General features: G+C 39.9%; 1 protein-coding gene across 3 annotated transcripts in view; it reads right to left on the bottom strand.

Annotated features, from left to right (window-relative positions):
* Positions 1 to 27971, bottom strand: part of bcas3 (BCAS3 microtubule associated cell migration factor) — a 975956-nt gene that overhangs the window by 856478 nt on the left and 91507 nt on the right. For all 3 annotated transcript variants that reach the window (XM_072243678.1, XM_072243680.1, XM_072243679.1), the window contains exon 6: positions 22499 to 22580. In XM_072243678.1, the coding sequence (XP_072099779.1) occupies positions 22499 to 22580 (82 nt within the window). The remainder of the gene's footprint in view (positions 1 to 22498; positions 22581 to 27971) is intronic.

Raw genomic sequence — 27971 nt, 5'->3', positions numbered from 1 at the left:
CATTGCAAAGTCCACATACTGATGGAATCTGGGGAGCACTGGCTTAACGTTTGCATGGTTAAAATCTTCGGCGACAATAAACAGTCCATCAGGGTGTGCGTTCTGCAGTTCGCTAATAGCCCCATACAGTTCACAGAGCGCCTCCTTAGCATTAGCGCTGGGGGGAATGTATACACCGACTATAAGGGCAGTGGTGAATTCCCATGGTAAATAAAATGGTCTGCATCTAACAGTCACAAACTTCACTGGCGATGAGCAGTATCTGGAAACCAGCACAGAGCTCTTGCACCATTCCGTATTGATGTAAACACACAAGCCGCCACCGCGAGTCTTACCGGAGAGAGCTGCATCTCTGTCCGCTCAAAACAAGACGAGCCCGTCCAGCTGAATGGTGGCGTCCAGGATTCCGTCGGTGAGCCACGTTTCTGTGAAAACATACGCACAGCAGACTCTGTACTCCCGCCGAGTATTTCGTTGGAGTCGGATGTAGTCCAATTTATTGTCCAGGGAGCGGACATTGGAGAGCATAATGGACAGGAAGCCGGCCGGCTAGGGTTTGCTTTTTGCCTGGCATGGATTCCTGCCCGCTTGCCTCGCTTCTGCTTCCTCGCACACCGCTTACGACGTCTCCACCTCTGGCCACCGGCATCAGGCGACTCCGAGGTCTGTAAGCCCGATCCCCTCAGCAAGCCGTGGTCGCATAATGTAACCAACAGATCTTCATGAATGTTTGCTTTTGGGAGATCTCTATATTGTAGCAGTATCTGGCTCTGTTATCCACGTGCCCTAATCAAAAATTGTGCCTTAAAATTAAAGTAACACCAGATCCAAAAGGCCGCTGCTGCCATGCCGTGCCGCCTGCTGGGTCTATGTAGTGGTCCATGCTGGTTGAGGAGCCTGATGGCTGTAAGGTAATAACTTTTCCTGAACCCAGTCGTATCAGATCCAAAGCTCCTGTACCTCCTGCCCAATAGTGGTAGCGAGAAGAGAGCATGTCCTGGATATTGGGGGTCCTTGATGATGAAGACTGCTTCCTTGTGGCAACACTCTTTGTAAATGTGCTCAATGATAGGAAGAGTTTAACCTCTGATGGACCGGACTCTACCCACCACTTTTTTGTAGGCTCATGGGTTTGATTAATATATTAACATTAAATAAGGATTGCTTAAAGGACAGAAAACAGCGAAAATAAGCTCACTGTTTATAATTATGCAGTCTATCAACAGTGGGACAGCACCAGCTATTCACAATTTACGTTGCTAACCTAGAGGAGGAGACAGAGTCTCCAAAGGGATATAGATGGGATAAGACGGGGTAAAAACTTGACAGACAAAGTTAAAGTAGGAAAATCAGATCTGTCAATTTCTTAAGAAGAACAGGAAAAAATGCAGAAACTAATAAACATCAGAAGGATCTACTAAACATCAGAAGTACAGAAAGATCTTGATATGTCAGTTCCTGGAATGCATCAAATAAACATGAAAACACTTGCAGGCAAGGAGAAAGGATGAAGAGCTGTTGACATATCAGGCTGAGATGAAGCCCATCAGAATACTTTGTTTAGCACATCTGTAAAAGCAAGACAATTCTTCTCAAACACTTAAAAAAGTAAAAATACTAATGCCATTTCTTTAAAAACGCAAACACGAGGAAATCTGCAGATGCTGGAATTTCAAGCAACACACATAAAAGAGATGCTGCTTGGCCTGCTGCGTTCACCAGCAACTTTTATGTGTGTTGAATGCCATTTCTTGTTCGCCGCTTCAGTATGAAGGGAACAGGTGAGCTTGCTGTTAATATGGATGCCAAGGAACTTGAAGCTGCCAAATATCCACCAGCTCCATTGATGGGGAAATGGTTGTGTTAGTCACCTACCCACCTATTTCCTCAGGTCAACAACCAGTCTCTCTGTACTGGTGTGATTTTCCCCCAGGTGCTCCAGTTTCCTCATCCATCTCAAAGACATGCAGGTTGGTAAACTAGCTGCTTGCTTAAATTCAGGAGAATAAAATGGGACTAGCATCCAATTAACATGGTCGATGAGCAAAGTAGACTCGGTGTGGTGAAAGCCCGGTTTTCATTCTTTTCCCAAGGGTTGAAATGTCTAATACAGAGGGCATGCACGCATTTAAGGTGAGAGGGAGTAAGTTCAAAATCCACCCCCCCCCCCACCACAGAGAGTGGTGGGTATCTGGAATGTGCTACATAGGGTGAGGGTAGAAGCAGAAACAGTAGACATTTTTAAGAGATATTTAGATTACGTATGAATGTGAGGAAAATGAAAGGATATGGACAGTGTATAGGCAGAATAGATTAGTAAGCAAATGGCTAACTAAACTAATTTGGTTTGGCATAATATTATGGGCCAAAGGGCCTGTTCCCATACTGTACTGTTCTATGTTCTACCTTCTATGACTCTATGGCTCAACAAAAGGCAAGGTCCTTGACCTGCCCAGAGGTTGCAGTTACAGCTGCAGCTGGTGGCTGACAAATTTCAGTCTATCCTTAATGAAGCAAACTTATCTGGCACACAGCACCGCACAAATCTTGACATAGCACCTTGAACAAGCTGGGCTGTTATGGACTCCTATGGCTTCCCCTCTAAGAAACATCGATTATTTATTCCTCTCCATAGATGCCGCCTGATCTGCAGAGTTCCTCCAGCATTTTGTGTGTGTTACTCTAGATTTCCAGCATTGCAGAATTTCTTGTGTTTAAGCCTCCCCTCCATATTCTCTAACAACTTTTCCAGCTCTGCCCATTTCCTCAGTTGTGATATACTCTGAGTACAATGCTTAGGAACACACCATGTCCAGTAGCAACTGGCTTAAGCAGAAACTTTCAACACAACAAAAGAATTTCAGCAACCTCATCCACATATAAATTTGAAACAGAAAGCACCACAGGGAAATATTAACCACTTCTAGAATCATGGCAACAGCCAAAATAATTCAACCAGCAACTAACTGGATCCCTCCAAATAACACTGGGAAGCGATGCCTTCCCGCTGTTAGACATGCAATCAGTCAGAGAAGATTAGCTGGTGTGTGTAGCAACAAAATGGCAGCATCTGCATTAAATCAACAGTGCCTTCTGCTTGATATCAAGTCTGCTCTGCACACTTTCAGCTGCCCTACACTACTGCTCTCACCAACTACGCAAATTCATAGTTTGGCACAGACTAGGTGGGCCGAAGGGCTTGTTTTTGTGCTGTAGTGTTCTGTGATTCTATTCAATGCGACTAGACAATTTAATAGTTTGGCATGAACTAGATGAGCCAAAGGGCCTGTTTCTGTGCTGTATGTGTTCTATGACTGACTGTAATATGGCATGGCACAGTGCCATGCTTGCCAATTTAGAGCTTGAAAGCATTCCACAAGAAGCAATTATCACTATGATCAATTCTTCGTGAATCCTTCCTTGGTTTTGACAAGCAGCATCTTAGAGTGAAGCTTGAATGCCATTGGGTTTTCATTCCAAACTGAATGCACAACAACTGAGTCAACACTGGCATCAAGACATCATAAAACCGAATGAAATCCCAAAACTGAAAATAATTTTGCTGCCCACAATTTATATAGTTAAGGAAAGAGCTCATAAAAGCATTCACATCCTACTAATGTGTAATAACACAACACACTATGGATGGTTGCATAACTCTTCACAGCTATTACCAAATGATGAAAGGAACCAGTAGTTGGTGGTAAGCACTTTTGCTATTTGTAATCCGATTTTCCTAATAAAAACAAAGCTTTACAAATTTTGAAACCCTCAGATATCAATGAATGAGATCAGTCTAATCAAGATTTCTCCTTAATCAGATCAGCTATATAACTACAACATAAAGTTCCAACTCCCATACTCAGTGTCCCAAATGATGAAGGCCAGCATGCTAAATACCTTCTTCATCTCCTTGTCTACCTGTGGCACTGCTTTCAATGAACTGTGCACTTGTACTCCAGGACCCACTATTCCATTACATTCTGAGACCTACTATTCATAGTATAAGTACCTGTAAAGGCTCAGCATTGCTTTGCTTACCTTTTTACTTTTTGGCTATTTTTTATAAAGTGAAGGACCATTTTGCCTTCTTAACAAGTCTACCTTGTCCTGCTACTTCCAAGAGTCACGTGCTCATTACTGTTGTATATATTTTATATTTGAGTAATCTTGTGTGTATATTTTTACACACACACACGTGCACACACACACATATATACATAGTATATTTCTTGTTCATTTCAGTAAGACTCACATTTTGGACTCCAGTGTCTTCCTTTGAATTAGTTAATGCTTTGAAGTTACAAAACATAACACTGGTGACGAGGTATTTTTCGAATGAACCCGAGATGCCTACTGATCTGTCGAAGCACAGTGAGACATTCAAACTAAAAACGCAGCGAGGAACATTGAGTTTTTAAAAAAGCAGTGCAGCACATGTTCTTTAGAAGGGAAGATATGATCAATTTTTTTAAAAAAGGTAATAAATGGAAAAATTCATGGGTTTATAAGGAGTGAGCACGGGGTGATAATAATCATTAAAAAAGCAGAGATGTCTGGATATGTCGGAAAAATTGAATACACAAAAGATTACTAGACATCCATACTGAGCTAATTCACCAATATTTTGAAGCAAATGATATAACCAATAAGAAATGAGTATTAATTTTGCTAAATGCTTTGGGATTAAAGGCATACAGTTTGCTTCAACGTTTGACTGCTCCAACCAAACCACCAGAATTGAGCTTTGCTGATATTGTCAAAGTAATGCAGGAACATTTAGAACCAAAACCATTGTTGATGGAAGAATGCTTTAGGTTTCATAAGCAGAATCAAAAAGAAGGGGAGTCTATTTCTGTGTATGTGGCTCAATTGAAGAGATTGAGCATTGTCAGTTCAGTAATGGGCTTAATGATGCACTGACAGAACATTCAGTCAGAGGAGTATAGCACAGAAACAGGCCATTCAGCCCATCTAGTCCATGCCAAGCCCATTTAAACTGTCTACTCCCATTGACCTGCACCTGGACCATAGCCCTCTATATCCTTATTATCCATGAACCCATCCAAACTTCTCTTAAATGTTAAAATCAAGCTCCTAAGCACCACTTGTGCTGGCAGCTCATTCCACACTCACATGACCCTCTGACTGAAGAAGTTTCCCTTCATGTTCCCCTTAAACATCTCACCTTTCACCTTTAACCCATGACCTCCAGTCGTAGTCCCACCCAACCTCAGTAGAAAAAACCTACATGCATTTATCCTATCTCTACCCCCTCATAATTTTGTATACCTCTATCAAATCTCTCAATCTTCTACATTCCAAGGAATAAAGTCCTAACCTATTTAATCTTTCCTTATAACTCAGTTCCTCCAGGCCCAGCAACATCCTTGTAAATTTTCTCTATAATCTTTCAACCTTGTTTACATCTTTCCTGTAGGTAGGTGACCAAAACTGCACACAATACTCCAAATTAGGCCTCACCATCATCTTACACAACTTCAACATAACATCTTATCTCCTGTACTCAATACATTGAATTATGAAGGTCAATGTGCCAAACACTTTCTTTATGACCTTATCTACCTGTGACACCACTTTCAACAAATTATCAACCTGTACTCCGAGATCCCTTTGTTCTATCACACTGTGTAAGACCACTTTGTTCACTGTGTAAGACCTACCCTGGTTGGTCCTACCAAAGAGCAAAACCTCACTCTTGTCTGCATTAAATTCCATCTGTCATTTTTCAGTCCATTTTTCCATCTATGCAGATCCCTCTGCAAGCCATGATAGCCTTCCTCATTGTCCACTACACCCCCAATATTGATCATCAGCAAATTTGCTCATCCAGGTCCCCGATATAGATGACAAACAACAAAGGACCCAGCACCGATCCCTGCAGCACACTAGTCACGGGCCTCCATTCAGAAAGGTAACCCTCTATTACCACTCTTTGGCTTCTCCCACAAAAACAATGTCTAATCCAATTTACTACCTCATCCTAAATGCCAAGCAACTGAACCTTCTTGACCAGCTTCCCATGCAGGACCTTGTTAAATACTTTATGAAGATCCAAGGAGGCAACATCCACTGCCTCGCCTTCACCCGCTTGCCTCGTATGGTTTAGTTTGTGGAATCTTACAAGAAAGCATTCAAAAACAGCTCCTAACTGAGACACCAACAAACAGGTGCCTACCTCTGTGCCTCTGCTGGAAAGCATATTAGACCATAAGACAAAGGAGCAGAAGTCGGCCATTTGGCCCATTGAGTCTGCTCCGCCATTTTATCATGAACTGATACATTCTCCCATTTAGTCCCACTCCCCCGCCTTCTCACCATGACCTTTAATGCCCTGGCTACTCAGATACCCATCAATCTCTGCCTTAAATACACCCAATGACTTGGCCTCCACTGCCGCCCGTGGCAACAAATTCCATAGATTCACCACCCTCTGGCTAAAAAAATTTCTTCACATCCCTGTTCTGAATGGGCGCCCTTCAATCCTTAAGTCATGCCCTCTCATACTAGACTCCCCAATCATGGGAAACAACTTTGCCACATCCACTCTGTCCATGCCTTTCAACATTCAAAATGTTTCTATGAGGTCCCCCCTCATTCTTCTAAACTCCAAGGAATACAGTCCAAGAGCGGACAAATGTTCCTTGTATGTTAACCCTCTCATTCCCAGAATCATTCTAGTGAATCTTCTCTGTACCCTTTCCAAATTCAGCACATCCTTTCTTAAATAAGGAGCCCAAAACTGCCCACAGTACTCCAAATGAGGTCTTACCAGCACCTTATAGAGCCTCAACATCACATCCCTGCTCCTATACTCTATACACTTCCCAACACTGTATTTCATTTGCCACTTCTTTGCCCATTCTTCCAATCTATCCAAGTCTCTCTGCAGACTCTGTTTCCTCAGCACTACCGGCCCCTCCACCTATCTTTGTATCATCAGCAAACTTAGCCATAAAGCCATCTATTCCATAATCCAAATCGTTGATATACAATGTAAAAAGAAGCAGCCCCAACACGGACCCGTGGAACACCACTGGTAACCGGCAGCCAGCCAGAATAGGATCCCTTTATTCCCACTCTCTGTTTCCTGCCAATCAGGCAACACCCTATCCACGTATGTAACTGTCCCGTAATTCCATGGGCTCTTATCTTGTTAAGCAGCCTCATGTGTGGCACCTTGTCAAAGGCCTTCTGAAAATCCAAATATACAATATCCACTGCATCTCCCTTGTCTAGCCTACTTGTAATTTCCTCAAAAAATTGTAATAGGTTTATCAGGCAGGATTTTCCTTTAAGGAAACCATGCTGAGTTCTGCCTATCTTGTCATATGCCTCCAGGTACTCCGTAACCTCATCCTTGACAATTGACTCCAACAACTTCCCAACCACCGATGTCAAGCTAACAGGTCTATAATATCCTTTTTGCTTCCTTGCCCCCTTCTTAAATAGCGGAGTGACATTTGCAATCTTCCAGTCCTCCGGAACCATGCCAGAATCTATTGACTTTTGAAAGATCATTGCCAATGCCTCTGCAATCTCCACAGCTACTTCCTTCAGAACACAAGGGTGCACTTCATCTGGTCCAGGAGATTTATCTACCCTTAGACTAATCAGCTTCCTGAGTACTTTCTCTGTCGTAATTGTGACTGTGCACACTTCTCTTCCCTGCCACCCTTGAGTGTCCGGTATACTGCTGATGTCTTCCTCAGTGAAGACTGATGCAAAATACTCATTCAGTTCCTCCACCATCTCCTTATCTCCCATTACAATTTCTCCAGCATCATTTTCTATCAGTCTTATATCTACTCTCACCTGTCTTTTACTTTGGACCAAGGAAGGACCATGCTGCTCTGAGGAAGTGTGAAAGTGACGAAAACAGTGGTCCGACTACAACAGTTTTTGTAGGCAACATATCTGATATGTTAATCAAGCAGTTACTTGTGAAATGTGGCTTGGTTTAAACTGGAAGAGAGTTCAAGGAGTTACAAGCAGTTTGCTTTTGTGAGTATAAAGAACCAGAATCTAATCTGCATGAACTTCAAGTGAGAGATAAAAAGCTGTTTATAAAAGTAAATGTAAAGACCAAAGCACATCTGGGTGAATGGAAAGCCAAAAAGGAGTCAATGGAGATTCAAAATAGGGGATTCACCAGATGATGTTGTAGATGAGGAAACGAAGAGGAGACATCAGATCATTAACAGAAGCGATTGAAGGATTAATAAGAGAATACTCCAGTGAACTAAATGTACCTTTCCAAGATCAAAATGCACAAACTAGAAGGAAAAAAAAGGAAGAAGAAATGTGGCTGCCATTGTCAGGTTCACTTCCTGCAGTGTCACGAGTCAACTCCTACAACCACCACGGAGGAGGACCCAGAACCTGAGATTGTTTTCATAGGCAGAAATCTCACCTGGAGTTAATATCCAAGTAGGGAGGTGTGTTGTGTGTTTAATACTTCCTTAATATTTGAGTATATATACACACACACACACATATATATATATATATATATATATATATATACATACATATATACACACACACACACACACACACACACACACACACACACACACACACACACACACATTTATTTATTTATTTTTATTAAGCATTCATTTGTTTCAATAATTCATGTACAAATATGTGAATTACATGCGTCATTATGCTACCATATGATATATGCTCGCTTTGCTTAAAGTGTACACCAAGTTAGACACATTTTGGACATGAATTAGTTTAATTTTTTGAAATTACAAAACATAACAATAACTTCTGGTGTATGTGTTCTTGCACTCACCTTTAAAATTTTAGAATTTCATTTACAATATCATTGTTAGCATCAAGCAGACAAATCTCTCACTGGAGCATGTATTTTACCACTGGAGATTAGCTGATAGAAGAGGAAAGCCAAACAGGCAGGGGAAAAAAGACATCAAAACAAAAATAAAAGGAAGAAAAATGGAATTAAAAACAGATGCAAGAAGAAAATTCTTGGAGAAAAAATACAAATTCGTTTTGCTGCGCATAATACAAATAAAGAGCAAAAATGAACATTTGCTATATCTGCAGCGACATTTATCATTAATATAAAATCTATTTGATAGTTTTTCTAAACAAATCACCCTCCCACATTTCAATGAACATACCATCAAAGAGCATAGAGATCTGAATATGAGGGAGTGCGTGGAAAGACTACAAGAAGTCTGCTTTGATTGAGATCAGTTATTCTTTTTGTTTATAATAGGTTAGAAACATCTGGGAAAGCCTAAAATAAATACCAGATTTTCATTCTGCATTACGTCAAACAGATAATGCATTCAAGTCACTTCCGTATTTAATGTAGAATCAATTTAAAAGGCATTGAAATGTTCCTCTGCAAAGTTCTGGTTGTCTGTGCGTATCCCCGAAATTTCTAAAAGGAAACAATTTGGAAAACACAGAACAGCAGCAAACAAATAACAGATCATGCTTGCAGTCTAGACCTCCAATGTCCTCTGTAGCCGCCTTCTTTCTTCCCATGTGCTTCAATAGGAATCGACACACAGAAACTTTGATCAATTTGATTTCACACTTGATATTTATTTACATGTTACATTTACTTTGCACTACCTCAAGCACTAAAAAACGTTATGAATCATTCCTAAAATTATGCTTCCAACTCCTAACCTAGCATTCCACTGTGCTTAAGGAACTCATTAATCGAAGCAATCGCAACTTTGTTGTAATGGAGGAACAGTTGTGGTCAACAGATGGACTCACTTAAACTCTCTCCCTCTCTCTATGCACCAACCAGAATTTAATTATGTACACATGCAACACAGCATACTATACACAGCATTGAAGATAAATTAGATTACTTCCATGAATTTGTTATTTAGTAAAAGTGGATCAAAAAAGTACATCACTATTCTAACAATTTGGTAAAATGGCAACATATTGTGAGAAAACTGAATGTCCAAAAGCATCCATTTAGTACAGCACGTCTTCCTAAACACCACAAATAAATTATTTATTTATTGCAGTCTGCTATGTGTATAAATTCATCATTATATATGCAAAACAAAAGTAATATAATGTGCAAAGGTGATAAATGTTTGTGGTGTTAATTTGCTTTAAGTGTTAGCTGAAGAATTGTCAGCAAGTTTGCTAAAAGGACATTGTATTTTTCTTTATGCAGTGGCACAGAGTTTTATAAATGAATCTGAACATGAGAACAATTATCAATTTGTTTAACATTTTAGCTGAAACCTCTCCAACAATGCAGTATTCCCTTAGTAAGGTACTGTTATAAAAGCAACCATTATATATTCAGAGCTATATAAATTGTATGATAGAAATTTAAGGCACCTTGGGGGCTCAGGGATTTGGACGTTAAATATACAAATCTTTGTAAGTATTTGGGGTGTTTGAATAGTGCCATGGAATATGAAAATAAGGAAGTTATATAAATTTTTAATAAATTACCAACTGGCTCTCTTCTAGAAAAAACACTCAATTCTGTCCACAAGAATCAAGTACAGTGGTGTTCTACTCAAATGATACTAGGGATTCAGTTCTACAGGGAGACTGGAGAAGAAGGAATTATTTTCCTATAATGAAGACGGAGATTACAACAGGTGAGCAAAGTTGTATTTCATTTTTATGGGGTAATAAAGGGAAATGATTTCCACTGATGGGTGAGTGATTCAAGGGAATGATGAGTTAAAATATCTGGCACAGAAGTAAAAGGGAAAAAGACAAGTTTATGTTTTAATGCAGCAAGTTATGACTTGGAATGAATGCACTGTCTGTAAGGTTTCTGTTAAAAGAATCAATAATAATTTTCCAAAGGAAACCGGATGTATTCAATGAACTGCCAAACTGGGATTTCAATTCACAACCTTTTGAGTCAAGAAAAGAATGTTTGCTAACTGAGTCAATCTGACACCAAGTGAGTGAACTAGATTTTAACTGTGATACCAGCTCCCAAGATAGCCAGCCAGAGCTTCAGGAAAGGCCCTTTAATGAAATGCTTCCCAAAATTCTTGGATACAAATAGTACACAAGACTAAAGATATGAGGGTACACAAGACTAAAGATATGAGTCCAAAGATACAAGAGTAAAGACTCTTGAGGATTCCTAATGATGTATGGTGGAGCGTACTCTGATGGTTGCATCACAGCATGGTACAGAGGTTCCAGTGAATGGGGTCACCAGAGGTTGCACAGCTCCATCTCAGGCACAACCTTCCCCACCACTGCCGACATCTTCAAGGGGCGTTTTTTATTTACAATATCTATTTATTTTGTAACTTATAGCAATTTTATGTCTTTGCACTATACTCTGCCGCAAAGCAACATACTTCATGTCATGTAAGATGGTGACAATAAACCGGATTCTGATTCTGACAGATTCCAGTTGCATCACCAGGAGCAATACGATAGCTCTGAATACTAAGATATAAGGTAGTTTTAAATATCGGAGTCTTTGTCAAGACAAGCCCCAAGGCTGAACCCTCTAGGATATGAAAGCATTCAGAGAAGATCTTTCAACAACCCTCAACATATGGTAGATGTCAGAGGAGTGGAAAATGGCAAACTTAACATCCTTGTTGAAAGGACATACCAGGCAACTGCCCACCCTAACATAACCTGAGATGTGGAGAAATCTTTAGACACAATATCAGTGAAGATGATAATAGACATTTTGAGAAATACAAACTGATAATGAAAAGTCACCACAGACTAGTTATTTTCACTAACCTAACTGAGTATTGTGATGAAATGGGCTGCTAATGGAAACATAGTGGGTGTCACCCTCCACATACGGATTTTCAAAATGTTTTGGAAAGATCCAAAGATCCCAAACAAACAGCTGGTTAGCAAAATTGAGATCCACAGTACTGAAGGCTGAGGAAGCAGAGAACAATGGTACAAGCAACACACACAAAATGCCGCAGGAACTCAGCAAGCCACGCAGCATCCATGTAAAAGAGTACAGTCGACGTTTAAGGCTGACCCCTTTCATCAGGTCCGGAGCAGTCAGAGTGAGAAGGGGAGGAAGAAACACAAGGTGATAGGTGAAACCGGGGGGGGGGGGGGGGGGGTGCGGTGGAGAGGAAGGGTGAAGTACAGAGCTGTAAAGTTGACTGGTGAACAAGAAACAGGGCTGGACAAGGGAAAATCTGATAGAAGAGTTCAGAAGAACTTAACTTGGAAGAAAGAAAAGGGGGAAGAGCACCAGAGGGGAGTGATAGGCAGAGAAGGAGATAAGGTGAGAAAGGGAAATGGGAATGGAGAATCGTGGGGGGGAGGGGGTGCCATTACCAGAAGTTCAAGAAATCAACATTCACGCCATCAGATGGGAGGCTGCCCAGATGGAATATAAGGTGTTGCTCCTACAACAGTGGTACATGACTGGTTTTCCACACTGGAGAACAGCGTACACCGGTACTCCCCAAAGGTCAGTGCTAAGACTACAGCTTTTTTACTCTGACTTAAAAGGGTTAAACAGGATAATATTTCCAAGTCTGCGGACAAAAATCAAACTGCTAAATTATGTGGAGGATGCTAATAGACTGCTGAAAGCCATGGATAAATTGGCTTAACAGAAAAGCTAGTGGCAGATGAAAGATAATACAGAAAACACTATAGAAAGAAAAAGGAGGCAATATAGACTAATAGTACAGCTTTAAAGGGTGTGCAAGGCAGCTGGGCCAGAGTGTGCATATGCATAAATCTTTGAAAATGGAAAAGTACACTGAAAGATTGTGTCCAGAGTTTTGAAAGTTGAGGTAGACAGTAAAATAACTTAAAAGTCATGCTGAGTTTTTACAAAGGAACTGGAGTATTGAAACTAATTCTGGTCACCAGACCTTGGGCAAGATGTGAACACTCTTGAGGGTGCAAAATAAACTTACTAGAATGATGTAAGGAATGAGAGGTTTCAGTTATGAGCTGTATTTGTTATGGGAGCAAAGATAGATTGCTCAATCATTAACCACCATAGTCTAGATGGGAGAAATACTTCCTGTGCAGTGAGAATCCGAAAAAAATTATCTGATACAACAATGGTACTGTGAAAGATAAGCTGAAGTAACTTTTAGAAACAAATTATGGGAATAATATCAGAAGATACTAATTTTGTAATGCTAGATAATAACACTGTGATTAACTTTTTCAACAGATCAACGACTGAATTAGACTTTCAATAGAGAGATGAAAATACTCAATTTATGAAGACAAGCAAAATATGTCTACCTACTCTATACTGCGTTATATTACTTCATGAAACTTGTTTTTCCTGTCAGTTTTAGTCGTTCAATCTGCCTTATTGGCTTAACTTGCCCCTTGCAAATCCTTAGGTTATTTTGGTTGTTAATACAAACAACGCACTTCACTGTGTATTTCAATATACACGTGATAAATAAACGGATCTGAATCTGAAGTTATGTTTCCCTTTTCCCTCTGGGAGTGGAGGATATGGCCATTCTGAACTGCTGAGCACATCTTCCTGCAACAACAAGAATCTGCAGGTCAAGCAGCATCTGTAGAGGGAGGTTGTTGTCATCTTGGGTCAAAACCATGCTTCAGAACGCACAGGGTATGCCCTCCTACTCCGTATTTTGCAACTTCTGCATTCTTTCCTCTACATTCTTTTCAAAGTTCAAAGTAAGTTACAGTACATACATGTCAGCATATACAGCCCTGAGATTTATTTTCTTGTGGACATACTCAACAAATCTGTAGAATAATAACTATAACAGAATCAATGAAAGACTGCCCAACTAGGGTGTTCAACCAGAGTGCAGAAGACAACAAATATGCCTAAAACAATAAAAGTAAATAAATAAGCAATAAATACCAATAGCATGAGATAAAGAGTCCTTGAATGTGAGTCCATTTCAATGATGAGGAAGTGAAGTTGAGTGAAGATATCCCCTTGGTTCAAGAGCCTAATGGTTGAGGGGTAATAACTGTCCCTGAATCTGATGGTGCAAGTCCTGAAGGTTTTGTACCTTCTTTCTAAAGGCAGCAGCGAGAAGAGAGCAAGTCCTAGGTGGTGAAGGTTCCTGAATATGGATGCTATATTCCCACGTTCTAACTGCTCCCAATCTCTCATTGGCCAGATAACCTTGTGTAATATTTATCCTGATAGTTATCTCGGTTTTACACTGTCATAGACATTCCCTTCCCCCACTCTCATTGCAGCTTATTTTCTCTCTTTCCCAGTTCTGACAAACGTTTTTTTTCTCTTCCCACAGATACAGCCAGACTTGCGGAGTATTTCCAGCACTTATTGTTTCCACATTGTACATATTAAAGTACAATATATATGTAATGTTGAACGCAGTAGGCCAGGCAGCATCTCTAGGAAGAGGTACAGTTGACGTCTCGGTCCGAAGCGTCGACTGTACCTCTTCCTAGAGATGCTGCCTGGCCTGCTGCGTTCACCAGCAACTTTTACGTGTGTTGCTTGAAATACCAGTATCTGCAGATTTCCTCGTATATATGTAATGTGACTGCATATGCAAATTAATATCAGCGAAATAAGGTGCTTTCTCAGTTACTGTAATATTAACTGGGTAAACAAAAGTCAATTGAACAATTGTACAAACACCATATTTTGGAAAAGAATATAAACTTTTGGAAATGAAAGAGTTAAACACCATTTAGCTTCACACTTGGAGAGAAATTTCTTATCACCAGAGTCACCTATATTAAGTCTGAGCCAAATCCACCCACCCTCAACTCCCACATCAAACAATCCCCCTTTGACAGTCAGACACAGTAAAACACTGTTTGTGGCATACTGACTGCAATCAGATTCTCTGTTATAATTCTTTTCACAAGCGATTCATTTCTGCTCGGAATCTTCCAGCCCGCGTGTTATATATCTACAACTCATTCTCTGTGGATGTGTTCTGCTTTCATCTCTTTCCAGCCAGTCTCTGTGCTGTTGTTGAGCACTTTAGTCTCACAGAAAATCTGCTGAAGTTCAGATCAGGGCCAGTTGAAAATAAACAGAATCACCACCCAGCTTTTGAACATATGCTCAGAATTTTACTAGAAGTGAGACAGATGAAGACACATGCAGCTGCATCACAATTAAAGGAGCAGTTAAAAGCCATGTGGACAAAATAGAAATGCAGCCAGTTTAAACCTTACTCAATTCAAAAAACCAAAGGGCTCTGAAAAATAGCATGCCGCTACTACAGCACGGGGCATCAGAGTTCAGATTCAATCCCATTGTCTTCTGTAAGGAGTTTGTACGTCTTCCCCGTGAACACATTGGTTTCCTCTAAGTGCTCTGGTTTCCTCCCACAGTCCAAAGGTTAATTTGTCACTGTAAATTGTCCTGTGGTTAGGATAGGGTTAAGTAGGTGGATTGCTGGTCAGTGCGACTCAATGGACCAGAAAGGCCTGTTCCTCGCTGTATCTCTAAATAAATAAATATTGATACAGAAGGAAAGAAATAAGTAATTGGTTCAGATAAATAAATCAATTACTTATTATTTCTATACATTTTGCCAAAACAATCTAGACAATTTTTTTGTCCTCAGCAAAGATTAATTTGGTAAGTTTCTAACATGTAGACTTTAACTGAGAACTAATGCAAAGATAATGGGAAAAGATTTCTAAAGTAGGTATTCTCCTTGTGCCTATTTCTACAAGCATTTCTAGTCTTCTTCAAAGTTCAAAGTAAATTTATTATCGAAGTACATATATGTCACCATATACTACCCTGAGATTAATTTTCTTGCAGGCATTAACAGTAGATACAAAGAAACACAACAGGTCTAAATGGTGCCCATGTACAATGCTCCTTTGGTCGACATCTGGATAGATCATGAAACCATACATTTCACTTCTTTTATGCTTGTCTTTCATCTTGAATATGATTCTGGAACTGCGAGAGCCTGGGATTTGCTGTTTGGAGATTGTTTGGGTGTTTCAGTGCTCTGCAGTCTCCAAGAGGATTCTGGGAGGCAGAGGCAATGTGCGGGAACCTCATGGTGAGAGGGCTGCAGGGCGTGAGCTGATATTCGATTCAAAGCAACAAGGGAGACTGAAACATCGGGGTGAATGTGGAAGGTGAAGGCCAGCTGCCTGCCTTTATATTACTGGGGGATCGCTCTGCTGCCAGAGAGGGGAGACTGCCTATTTAATCGCTGGTGAGATCGCTCTGCTATCGAAGAGGGGAGACTACCTTTTGATTGCTGGTGGAATCGCTCGCTGCCAGAGAGGGAAAGGCCTACCACTATACCCGGAGAATGTTACCAGGTTTTCTGTGTTTTGGGTATGGACTTGGACTATAGATTTTTTTCAGCCATAGGTTTTTTATATTCTGTGTTTTTCACCTGATCTTTCTCATCTTTTTGTGTGTGAGGGAGGGGGATATGAGGGTCGAAGTGCCCATTCTGTTTTTATGCGAGCAGGAGGAATTTGGGGGTTGATGATTGTGCTGCCATTCTTCTCTTTTTTGGTTTCGTGGCCATCTGGACAAGAAATTCAAAGTCGTATACCTCTGAACCTTTAGAATCAATGAAACACTACACACATTCCAAACCCACAAGACATACAGAAATCAATAAGTGAAAAACACCTGAAATATGCTGAACTAAGAGGAAATTGAAAGACTATGGAACATGAACAGGGTATATATTGTCCCAATAGTAATATCTACAACTGGTATCATCTCAAAGTCACTACACAATAGCATTAAACACAATAGTAAACACCATTACAATAGTGTGAAAGTTCTTAACAATTGAGAAATGAGTGCACTTGGCTATGGCTGTACCTCAAGTTTTACCAGCTTGAGCTGAGAAAATATAATAATGCAACAATAATGATAGTAATAATAATTTATTAAAAGTACATTTCATACAGTCAATACAGTTCAAGGTACTTTACAATAAAGTGCAAACATGAAAATAAAAGACAAAAGAATGTTAGTTAAAAGCAAAGTTTTGCCCATTAAATAGGTATTGGGTTGGCATTTACAAGTGTTAACAGAGTCTGCATCCCTTGTAGTTTTGGGTACTGAGTTCCACAGTTTCAGAATCAGGTTTAATATCACTGACATTTGGCGTGAAATTTGCTTAGCAGCATAGTTCAAAAACTTGACCTGAAAATTATCTTTTGAGGGAGATTGTTTAATTTTAAGAGACCAGTGGAAGATGACTTGAGAGGTCAAGCAGGATTATAAAACAAAAAAGATTCTGTGATGTACTCTAGTCCAAGACCACTGAGGGCTTTAAAAACAAGTAAGAGAACTTTAAAATCAATTCTAAAAGATACAGGAAGCCAAAGTAGAGTAGCTAGTATGGGAGTGATAGGCTCTCTCATCCTAGTTTTAATTGAAAGTCTATCAGCGCCATTGTGAATGTGTTGAAGTTTGTGAATGAGTTGAACGTTGTGACTACAAGAATAGGTCAGAAGTCTGTTATCCTTCAGCAAATGACTTCACTTCCTGACACCCAGAAGTATTTCCACCATGTTCAAGACACTAGTCAGGAGCATATATTGGAATTCTTCCCACTTGCCTGCATCAACACTCTAAATCAACGTCATCCAGACCATGTAGTCCAGTTGATTGTGCTTCATTCACCAGCCCAAACCTTCATTACCTCATCATCATCACTGCAGCATGTGCACCCACAAAATACATTGCAATACTTTCCCACAGAAGGCAGAGGGGGGCAAAAAATCAAGCGTATTCTGCCTGGAGGTTAGTGATGAGTGGTGTTCCGCAGGGATCTGTTCCAGGACCACAACTCTTTATGATTTTCATTAATGACTTGGATGAGGAAGTAGAAGGGTAGTTTAATAAGTTTGCAGATTACACAAAGGTTAGTAGTGTAGACTTGTCGTAGGTTACAACAAGGTATAGACAAGATGCAGAGCTAGACAGAGAAGTGGCAGATGAAGTTCAATCCAGAAAAATGTGAAGTGATACACTCTTGAAGATCGAACTTGAAGGCTGAGTACAAGGTTAATGGCAGGATTCTTAGAACAGTGTAGAGGAAGTGAGGGATCTAGGGGTCCATGTCCTCAAAGTTGTCATGCAAGTTGATAGGGTGGTGAAGAAGGCATATGGTGTTGAGAAACTGAGTTCAAGAGCCACAAAATTATGCTGCAGCTCTATAAAACTTTGGTTGAACCACATGGAGTACTATGTTCAGTTCTGGTCACTTCATTACAGGAAGGATGTGGAAACTGTTGAGAGGGTACAGAGCATATTTAACAGGATGCAGCCTGAATTAGAGAGTTGGATTAGGAAAGGTTGAGTGGGCTAGGACTTTTTCCTTTGGAGTGAAGAAGAATGAAATGCAACTTCACAGAGGTGTATAAGATTATGAGAAGCATAGACAAGAGTGGACAGCTTGTGCTTTCTCCTCAGTGTGGCAATGGCCAATACCAGAGATCATCCATTTAAATTGAGTGAAGGAAAGTTTAGAGAAGATATCAGAGGGAAGGTTTTTTTGAAATACGCAGAAAGTGGTAGGTGTCTGGAATGCACTGGAAGAGACTGATACAATAGGGACATTTAAGAGACTGTTAGATGAGCACATAGATGTAAGAAAATATTAGGTTTATGGTCTGTGTAGGAAGAAAGAGTTAGACTGATTGTGGAGTAGATTTATATAGGTCAGCACAACATTGTGGACCAAAGGGCCCTGACTGTACTTTACTGTTCTACATTCAATGCTCTAATCCCATGCTAACAATTTGCCACTCAACCTTTTCATTGCAGGAATTAGCCCAGTGAATGTCCTTTGTACTGCCTCCAATTTTCTGACCTTTTTTTTGGTAAAACTGAATGTAGTATTGTAACATCAACACTCTAAACAATTGCAACAAAACACTAATTATTAAATTCCAACCAATTTCAATACAGGCCAAAATGTTGTTCTCTTTTTAACTCGGGGGTTTCTTACCTGGGGTCCATGGACCCTTCAGTTAATGGCAGGCATCCATGGCGTAAAAAGGATTGGGAATCCCTGTCTTAACTACTTGTTGGATCTGCCTGAAAGCCTTTAGTGATTTATGCACAAGAATACATAGATCCCCCTGTACTTCACTCTGTTTGTCACTGTTTAGATAATGTCTGCCTTTTGATTCCTCTTACTGAAATTCATGCGTCTCTCACTTCCCCACATTAGACTACATCTGCCAGTCTTTGGACCATTCATTCAATCTATACATACTCCATTACAGAATCACTGTGTCGTTGCCAAACTATGCCCTTTCATCTATTTTCGTATCATCAGATAATTTGGGAATCTTACACGCTGTTCCTTCTTCTGGGTCATTAATGTAAATAGTGAACAACTGTGGCCCAAGAGCTAATTACCTCCTTCCAGTTTGAAAAGCATTCATTTATTCCAACTGTTTTCCTTGGAACAAATAGTTTTCAATGCATTCCAACATATTTCCTCCAATACCATGGACTTTTAATTTAGGTACCAGCCACATGTGACACCTTGTTAAATGTGAAAGACATTAGAAGACATTAACTGCTGAGTGGTTTAAGCATTTTCTGTTTTTATAAATGTGTGCCTGACACTAACAAAAAGTTGAAAGCATGAATGGGATTCACATCTGAATATGTTCAGCTTAATTTCATCGGAAATGATCACCACTACAATATGGGTTAAGATTGATCTCAGATCAGATTTTTCTAGGAAGATTTTCTTCAACATGCCGATGGTGGCAACTTGGACCTCACAAATGGCTCTAGCGAATAAATTGTCCAAAACACAAAAGGACTCAGGACACTTTACAATATTGCAACACTTCAAAAGCAGCTATGCAACAAATGGAACAGTTTTGAAGTGCAATCATTGTTATGATATAGGAAATATGACAGGCAATTTGTACACAGAAACCTCCCAGATATAATAATTTGATAATGACCAGGTAATTAAACATATGCTGCATTTAGTACAAATGCCCAAGTGCATAACATGAACATTGGACCAAAATTTGTTTAAAAACTCTTCAGAAACATGCATTAAAGCAGGATGTGTGAAGTGCTCGTATGGACCTACAGGCAGCTCAGAGAATTATACCACACTGCATAATACATCAAACATTAAAATACCACATATGGCAGTGACAGGACAGCTGGATAAAAGATTGCTATAAATCTGACATAAAACACATGGCAGGACAAGGTGAGGAGGAAGCATTCACCTGTGCATCTGCCAGATCTTTGCTCACTTACTAAAACTATCAATATCCCTTTGTAGCCTCTTCATAACATACTTTGATACCTATCTTTTTGTCATGACAAACTTTGCAATCCAGGCCTTCACCAAGGCCATTCATGCAATATTTTAAAAGCTCAGTCCCTAGCAGTGATCCCTGTGGCACACCACTTCTAACATCCAACCAGACAGAAAAAGACCCATTTTTCACTATATACTCAGTGGTCACTTCAATAGGTACGCTGACCTGTACACCTGCTCGTTAATGCAAATATCTAATCAGTCAATCATGTGGCAACAACTCAAAGCATGAAAACATGCAGATATGGTCAAGAGGTTCAGTTGTTGTTCAGACCAAACATCAGAAAGTGGAAGAAATGTGATCTAAGTGACTTTGACCATGGAATGATTGTTGGTGCCACACGGGATGATTTGAGTATCTCAGAAACTGCTGATATCCTCGGATTTTCGCACATTAGCGTTTACAGAGAGTGGTGTGAAAAATAAATCACATCCAGTGGGTGGCAATTCTGTGGGCAAAAACACCTTGTTAATAAGAGAGATCAGAGGAGAATGGCCTGACTGGTACAAGCTGAGAGGAAGGCAACAGTAACTTAAATAACCATGTGTTACAGCAGTGGTGTGCAGAAGAGCATCTCTGATCGCACAGTACGTTGAACCTTGAAGTGAAAGGGCTATCAGCAAAAGACCACGAAGATATACTCAGTAGCTACTTTATTAGGAACAGGAAGGTACCTAATAAAGTAGCCACCAAATGCATTTGCCACTCTTCAATTCATGCCATTGTGTTGCATTCTACACTGTGAGCTTTAATTTTCTGCAATTATCACTAATTATCAATCAAACAACACCTGGAAATCCAAGAATAGTACATACTTTATCCGCAGCACATTGCACCTTCAATAAACTGCCATTATGAAGAAAGCATAGCATCAGCTCTGCTTCCTTAGAAACTTGCAAACATTTAGCATGTCATCTACAACTCTGACAAACTTCTATAGATGTGTGGCAGAGAGTATATTGACTGGTTGCACCATGGTCTGGTATAGAAACATCAATGCCCTTGAACGGAAAATCCCACAAAAGTAGTGAATCACATTACAATTAATTAAATTACATTACATTAAGCATCCAGGCCAATTTTCCAATGTGCATGACTTTATCTAGAAATGAATGCTTGCACTATTTATCCAACATAAAGCTAACTCCATGTACAGGGCCCTCACCACCACTGAACACCACATGCCTCCAGTTCCTCTACAAAAGATTCAACAAAACTCAGTAATGATCTGTGATCTCATTAGTTATATGACTGATGCATGAAAATGTCAGGTAATCACATTACAATTAATTAAATTGAATTGCATTAAGTATCCAGGGCAATTTTCCAATGTGGATGATTTTATCTAGAAATGAATGCTTGCACTATTTACCCAACATAAAGCCAACTACACGTATAATTTACTCATGATAAGCATACACAATTTAGCCTAATTTATAAACACTTTTGTAAACTGAGGAGCAAACATTAGCAGAGTCCTGGAAGAACTTCTCCAAGCTTTTTCAAAGTTGTAAAATGGGAACCTTTACGATCCACTGGAGAGTGTGTGTAGTGCCTTGGCTTATTGTTTGACAGCACAGAGACAGGCCCTTCAGTTCACCATGTTCATGCTTTATTTGTCACATATACATCATAACAAAAGGTGAAATGTATCAATTTGCATCAACGACAAACACAGTCTGAAGATGTGTTGGAGGCAGCTCACAAGTGTCACCGCACTTTCAGTGCCAACACTGCGACCCTAACCTGGGTGTATTTGGAACGTGGGAGGGAACTGGAGCACCCGGAGGAAACCTACACTGTCGTGGGGACAACATACAAACTCCTTATAGGTGCCATTGGGAATTGAACCTGGATCACTAGTGTTGTAAATCATTACGCCATTTGCTACACTACCATGCTGTGATGCTGTTAATATACATCACAAGTAATTGTGCCAGCCCTCCAGTATATCACTGGTCACAGACCTTCAATCAGAAAATCATCCTTCCACCAATACCCACTATCTCATATCATGAAGCCAATGGTTGACCCAATTAGCTAGCTTGCATTGGATCTCATGTGCTATGTATGAAGGTCACAACATCATGTAGCACTGTACAAGAAAGTCAGCTGGTGTACAATTGTAGCCACAATATTTTGATTACAAGGCATTCACACCTAGTCATAAAGCAAAGCAGCTTTCAATGCTTACTTGTCTGCGGGGCAGGTAAAACTCTTGCTGTCCGGATGGAACCATTACGGATAGAATACAGCTCCTGAGCCTCGCCACTCACCTGCAGAGAGAAACAATAATAGAATCAAATTTTCTGAAAAACGTTAACACATTTTTCTCTCTATTTTGATGAATATAAAAGCATTTAAACATACAGTGGATATGGCTTGAGTACATAACTGATGCTCCAAACCAGAGCCAATTGTTTTTTTTATATACTGGGCTATTTGCTCAGATCAAGCACTCACACCATCTTTTTGAAATCTATTCAAGCTCCATTCTTCCTGAGTAATTCATCCTGCGGAAAAACTCACTGACCTTACCATGCTTCAACTGCAAAGACCGTCTGATTTTCCTTCTCTCTCATCCCAGCTGTCTGCTTGCTACAGTTCACCTATACTACATCTCACAAACCTCTTTCTGCCTCCAATCTCAACTATTCTAGTGGTTCATAAACACGAGAAAGACTGCAGACACTGAAAATCAAAGGCAACACACTCAAAATCCTGGAGGAACTCAGCATATCAGGCAGCATCTATGAAAAAGAATAAACAGTCAACATTTCGGTCCGAGACCCTTCATCTGGACCTTTCCTAGTGGTTCATGGTTAACTTCACATTGTCTATAATCTTTGACCAACGGATGACACGAAACTGATAAGTTGATATTGAATAAGTATTCAGGCTGCAGTAAGATATCAAAGTTCAAAGAAAATTTATTAACTAAGTACATATATGTCACCATACACAATTCCTAAGATTCATTTTCTTCTGAGCATGCTCAATAAATTCAATAACCGTAATATAATAAATGAAAGTCTGAACCAACAGGGACAAATAGTGTGCAAAAGACAACAAACTATGCAAATACAAAAAGAAAGAAAAATAATAATAATAAATAAATGAGTATCAAGAAAATTAGATGAAGAGTCCTTGACAGTGAGCCCATAGGTTGTGGAAACAGTTTATGATGGGATAAGTGAAGTTATCTCCTTTGGTTCAACAGCCTGATGGTTGAGGGGTAATAACTGTTCAGGAACTGGTGGTGGGAGTCCTGAGGCTTCTGTACCTTCTCCCTGATGGCAGCAGCAAGAAGAGAGCATGACCTTGGTAGTGGGGTTCCTTGATGATAGGTACTGCTTTCCTGCAACAGCACTCTATGTAGATGTGCTCAAACTACACAGGAAGGGTTTTACCTGTGACGGACTGGCCCGTATCGACTACACTACGTAGGAATTTCATCATCACTACATCCGTGGACTGGTTAGGTAAGCAAAAGTTTAAGTGAGATAAATGTGAGATATGCACTGGAGAGGGCAAACAAACCAAAAGATGGCATAGAGCGGTGAGACACTAAAAAAATTAGATATACTGAGGGATTTAGGAGACAATGTTCATAGATGACAATGCAGTCAGACAACATAGTTGTGCAAATAAACAAAACGATCCCCATTTTTAATGGAAAGTGATAAAATACAAGACCAGTGAGGCCATGTTTGAGTTAGTGAACTGTTAAACTAGGTAGAGTTCTGGTCACTATATTACAGGAAAAATGTGACAGCACTACAGGGAGTGCAGGGAGCTAGACAACATTAGATGTGGCTGTGACTGTTTTCTTTGGAAGCTATGCGGAGATTGAAGCAACATCTTATATTGTGATAGGACTCAACATAGTAAACAGGAAGGATCCATTTTCCTCAGCTGGTGGATATACAGTCAGTGGCCACTTTATTAGGTGCAAAAAACAAAAAATATCTGGTAAATGGCAGTTCTGTGGGCGAAAACACCTTGCTAACGACAGAAGTCGGAGGAGAATGGTCGAACTAATTCAGGCTGACAGTAAGGCGGCTGTAACTCAAATAACCAGACATTATATCGGTGGTGTGCAGAAGAACATCTCTGAATGCACAACATGCCAAACCTTGAAGAGGATGGGCTACAGCAGCAAAAGAGCAGGAACATACACTCAGTGGCCACTTTGTCAGGTAGAGGTACCTCTGAAGGTAGATTTAACATAATTGCTGAAAAGAACAGAGAGAAATTGAGGAAGTTCCAATTGTAACCCTTCCAACCTTAACAAACCTCATTAGAAAATGCATAAAAAGCACCAACTTAAAGATGCTACTGGTCATTAACCTATTAAACCAGGTTAAAAATATATATACAAGAAGTGGGAATTTCATGAATGAAACAACAGACTCTTACAACTTGACCCATTTCATAAATTAAGAGGCCAAGATGCATAGTGTATGGATTGAAAACTGCCTGTCACACAGAAAACAAATCTGAAATAAACAGGTCCCTTTCAGGCTGGAGGGATGTAACTAATGGAGGATACCATGGATTGGTTCTTCAACCTCCATTGTTCACTATTTATATGAATGATCTGGGGGAAGAAACAAAATGCGAGGTTTCCAATTTTGTTAACGATATGAAAATAGATGGAAGGGCATATTGTAATGAGGCTATTAAGATTCCACAACAGGACATTGACAGGTTGAAATGCTGGTCAAAAACTTGACATTTGGAGTTTAATTGGGGAAGTGTGGAGTCATACATTTCACTAAGAGGAATCAAAAGATGGATTATTATCAAGATGCTGAGAATACAAGTGATTGACGTTTAGAGGAGACTAGAGTATGAATCACAAAGATAGCAAGGAGGTCCATCATATATTTAAGGCAGCAAACAGTATGTTCACCTTTATTAGAAAGACATTAGAATTTATGAATAGGGAGAATATACTGGGTGCTGCCGAAGCTATTAAAGAGGCACTGCACCAGGAATTGGTCCCTTTATCTAATAAGTAAAACACTAACATTGGACGAGGTCCAAAGGAGGTTCACCCAGGCTAATTCCCAGAATGGGAGAGTTCTCCAATCAAAAGAGGCTAGACTGCATGGGCTTGTATTCCTTCAAATTTAGAAGAACAAAAGAACAAGAGGTGACCTTACTTAAACATACAAGATCTTAAAGCTATTATACAGGGAAAGTGTTAAGATGTTTTCACTCTGAGTGTCACAAACAAGGGGACATAAATACAAACTAAGGAATTGGTCAGTAAGTCTCTGAAATTATCTGTTCCCAAGGATGGTGGAGGTCATATTATTAGATATATTAAGGAGGAGATAAATAAATATATGAAAGATCAAGGAATTGAGAGTTGAGGGTAACTGGATCAGAAGATAAATTGAGTCCAGCAAGTTCAGGCATGATCACATCAAATTGCAGGGTGGGTTAGAGGGGCTGAATGGTCTCCTTCTCTCCTAAACACAAGAGATTCTGCAGATGCTGAAAAACCAGAATAACGCACACAAAAAGCTAGAGGAACTCAGGTCATTCAGCATCTGCGGAGAGAAACAAACAGTCAACCTTCTGGGCTGAGTCCCTCCTTCTCTCCTGTTTTCTTTCATTTTCTTTCATTCTATGATCATCAAGTCATGGCGCTGTATACTGAATCATCACTCAAATGCATTATTTAGCCTTTCACTTCAGTACAGGAATGAGTGAAGGAATATATCCCTGTGGGAAATGTTCAAGCCAGCTTTCTAAATCCCACAATTGTTTGAAAGAGCACAGTTTTCTCTTAATGTCCGGCAGATATTCTTTCTTCAGTCAAAACAACCAAAAGCAGATTAATTTGTCAGAGATCTTGTTGCTGTTTGTAAAATCCTTTGGTGAGTTGTTCTATATTCATCTATATAACAACAACCCTTTCACTTCAAAGAAATACAGTGACTGAAGTGCTTTGAGGTGCTTCTTATCAGGTATAACTGGTGCCATATAAAGATAAGTTTTTTCTTGATAACAATAATTAATATTTTGAAGTAACACAACTGTTTGTGAGAACAAAATGATGCGTATCTCTAATCCACAACTGTGGCAACCACAGACCCCTATTCCATTGTGTCGAAATACATGATTTTACCCAACCTCAAAACTAAACCCAAATATGAAGAGGTTAGTGCTAAACCCTTATACACAGAGCCCAAAGACTCTGTTTTATAACCCTACAACATTGTTTATCTTCCATCACACATTAAACATTCCCTTACTCTGCAGGATAGATACACGGCAATACAACAGACACTTCGCACAGTGGCATTTAACTCCAATTTGAGTTGGTGTGATTTCTGAATGACCTAATCAACCATTTCTAATGCAACCTTTCATTAGCAACTGTACATCCCCAGGCTGTAGCAAAGGCACACTGGTGGCTTCGTTAATCCCACCTTTCCACATTTTTCCACTTTCTTCCTCTTTTTCCAACCTTCACTCTCATACATACAATACTCCCGGGTTAGGAAGAAAACCAGTAGAATATAGAACAGTACAGGGCTGGAACAGAATCTTCAGCTGAACACGGTGCCACTTTAGCTAATCCTACCGGCCTGCACATGGTCCTTGTCCCTCTATTCCATGCTTATTTGTGTGCCTATCTAAATGCTAGCTACACATTGCTTCCACACTTTCCAAGCAGCCACTACTCTCCATACAAAAAACATGCTACATACAGTAGAACACAAACAGTAGTGGCCCTTCGGACCACAATGTTGTGCCAACCTCTTAACCTACTCCAAATTCAATCTAACCTTTCCCTCCTACATAACCCTTCACTTTTCTTTCATCAAAGTGCCTAAGGGTTTCTTAAATGAAAATGGAACATAGAACAGTACAACACAGTACAATCCCTTCAGCCCACAGTATAATCTACTCCAAGATTAATCTAACCCTTCCCTCCATTTTTCGACCATCCATGTGTCTAAGAGTTTCTTAAATGTCCTTAATGTATCTTCTACCTGTAGTGCTTTCCATGCACCCATTACACTCTGTAAAAAAAAAACTACCTCTGACATAACCCCTGTACTTTCTTCCAAAAACCTTAAAATTATGACTCCTCATATCAGCCATTTCCACCACAGGAAGAAGTCTCTGGTTGTCCACTCTTACCTATGGCTAAAACATCTCTCTCTTCCATTAAAATAACCTATCAGTTCTAATACTCCTTTTTTAAATATAATTTATTTATTGTTCATCATTCATCCATCCATATATTTATCTGTTTATTTATTTAAATACAGCATAGAATAGGCCCTTCCAGCCCTTTAAACCACACCACCTAGTAATCTCCCAATTTAATCCTGGCCTAATCACAGGACCATTTACAATGACCAATTAACCTACCAACGTCTATGGACTGTGGGAGGCACCCACAGAGACATGGGGAGAACACAGCAATGGGAATTGAACCCGGGGTGCCTGTACTGTAAAGCATTGTGCTAACCACTACACTACCCCTGTGCCAACAAAATTTCAAACGTTGCTGTTTTTTACATGTTGTTATTTGTATGGGAAAGACCAGAAAAACAAATAACAAAATAATACCACTGCACTAAGCAACACAGATATGGAAAATATGTGCCACGTCATTTATGGACTAAAGAAGCATCCCA

This window comes from Mobula birostris, chromosome 25 (assembly GCF_030028105.1).
Source record: "Mobula birostris isolate sMobBir1 chromosome 25, sMobBir1.hap1, whole genome shotgun sequence".
Lineage (NCBI taxonomy): Eukaryota > Metazoa > Chordata > Chondrichthyes > Myliobatiformes > Myliobatidae > Mobula > Mobula birostris.
This window is presented reverse-complemented; position numbering and strand designations above follow the sequence as displayed.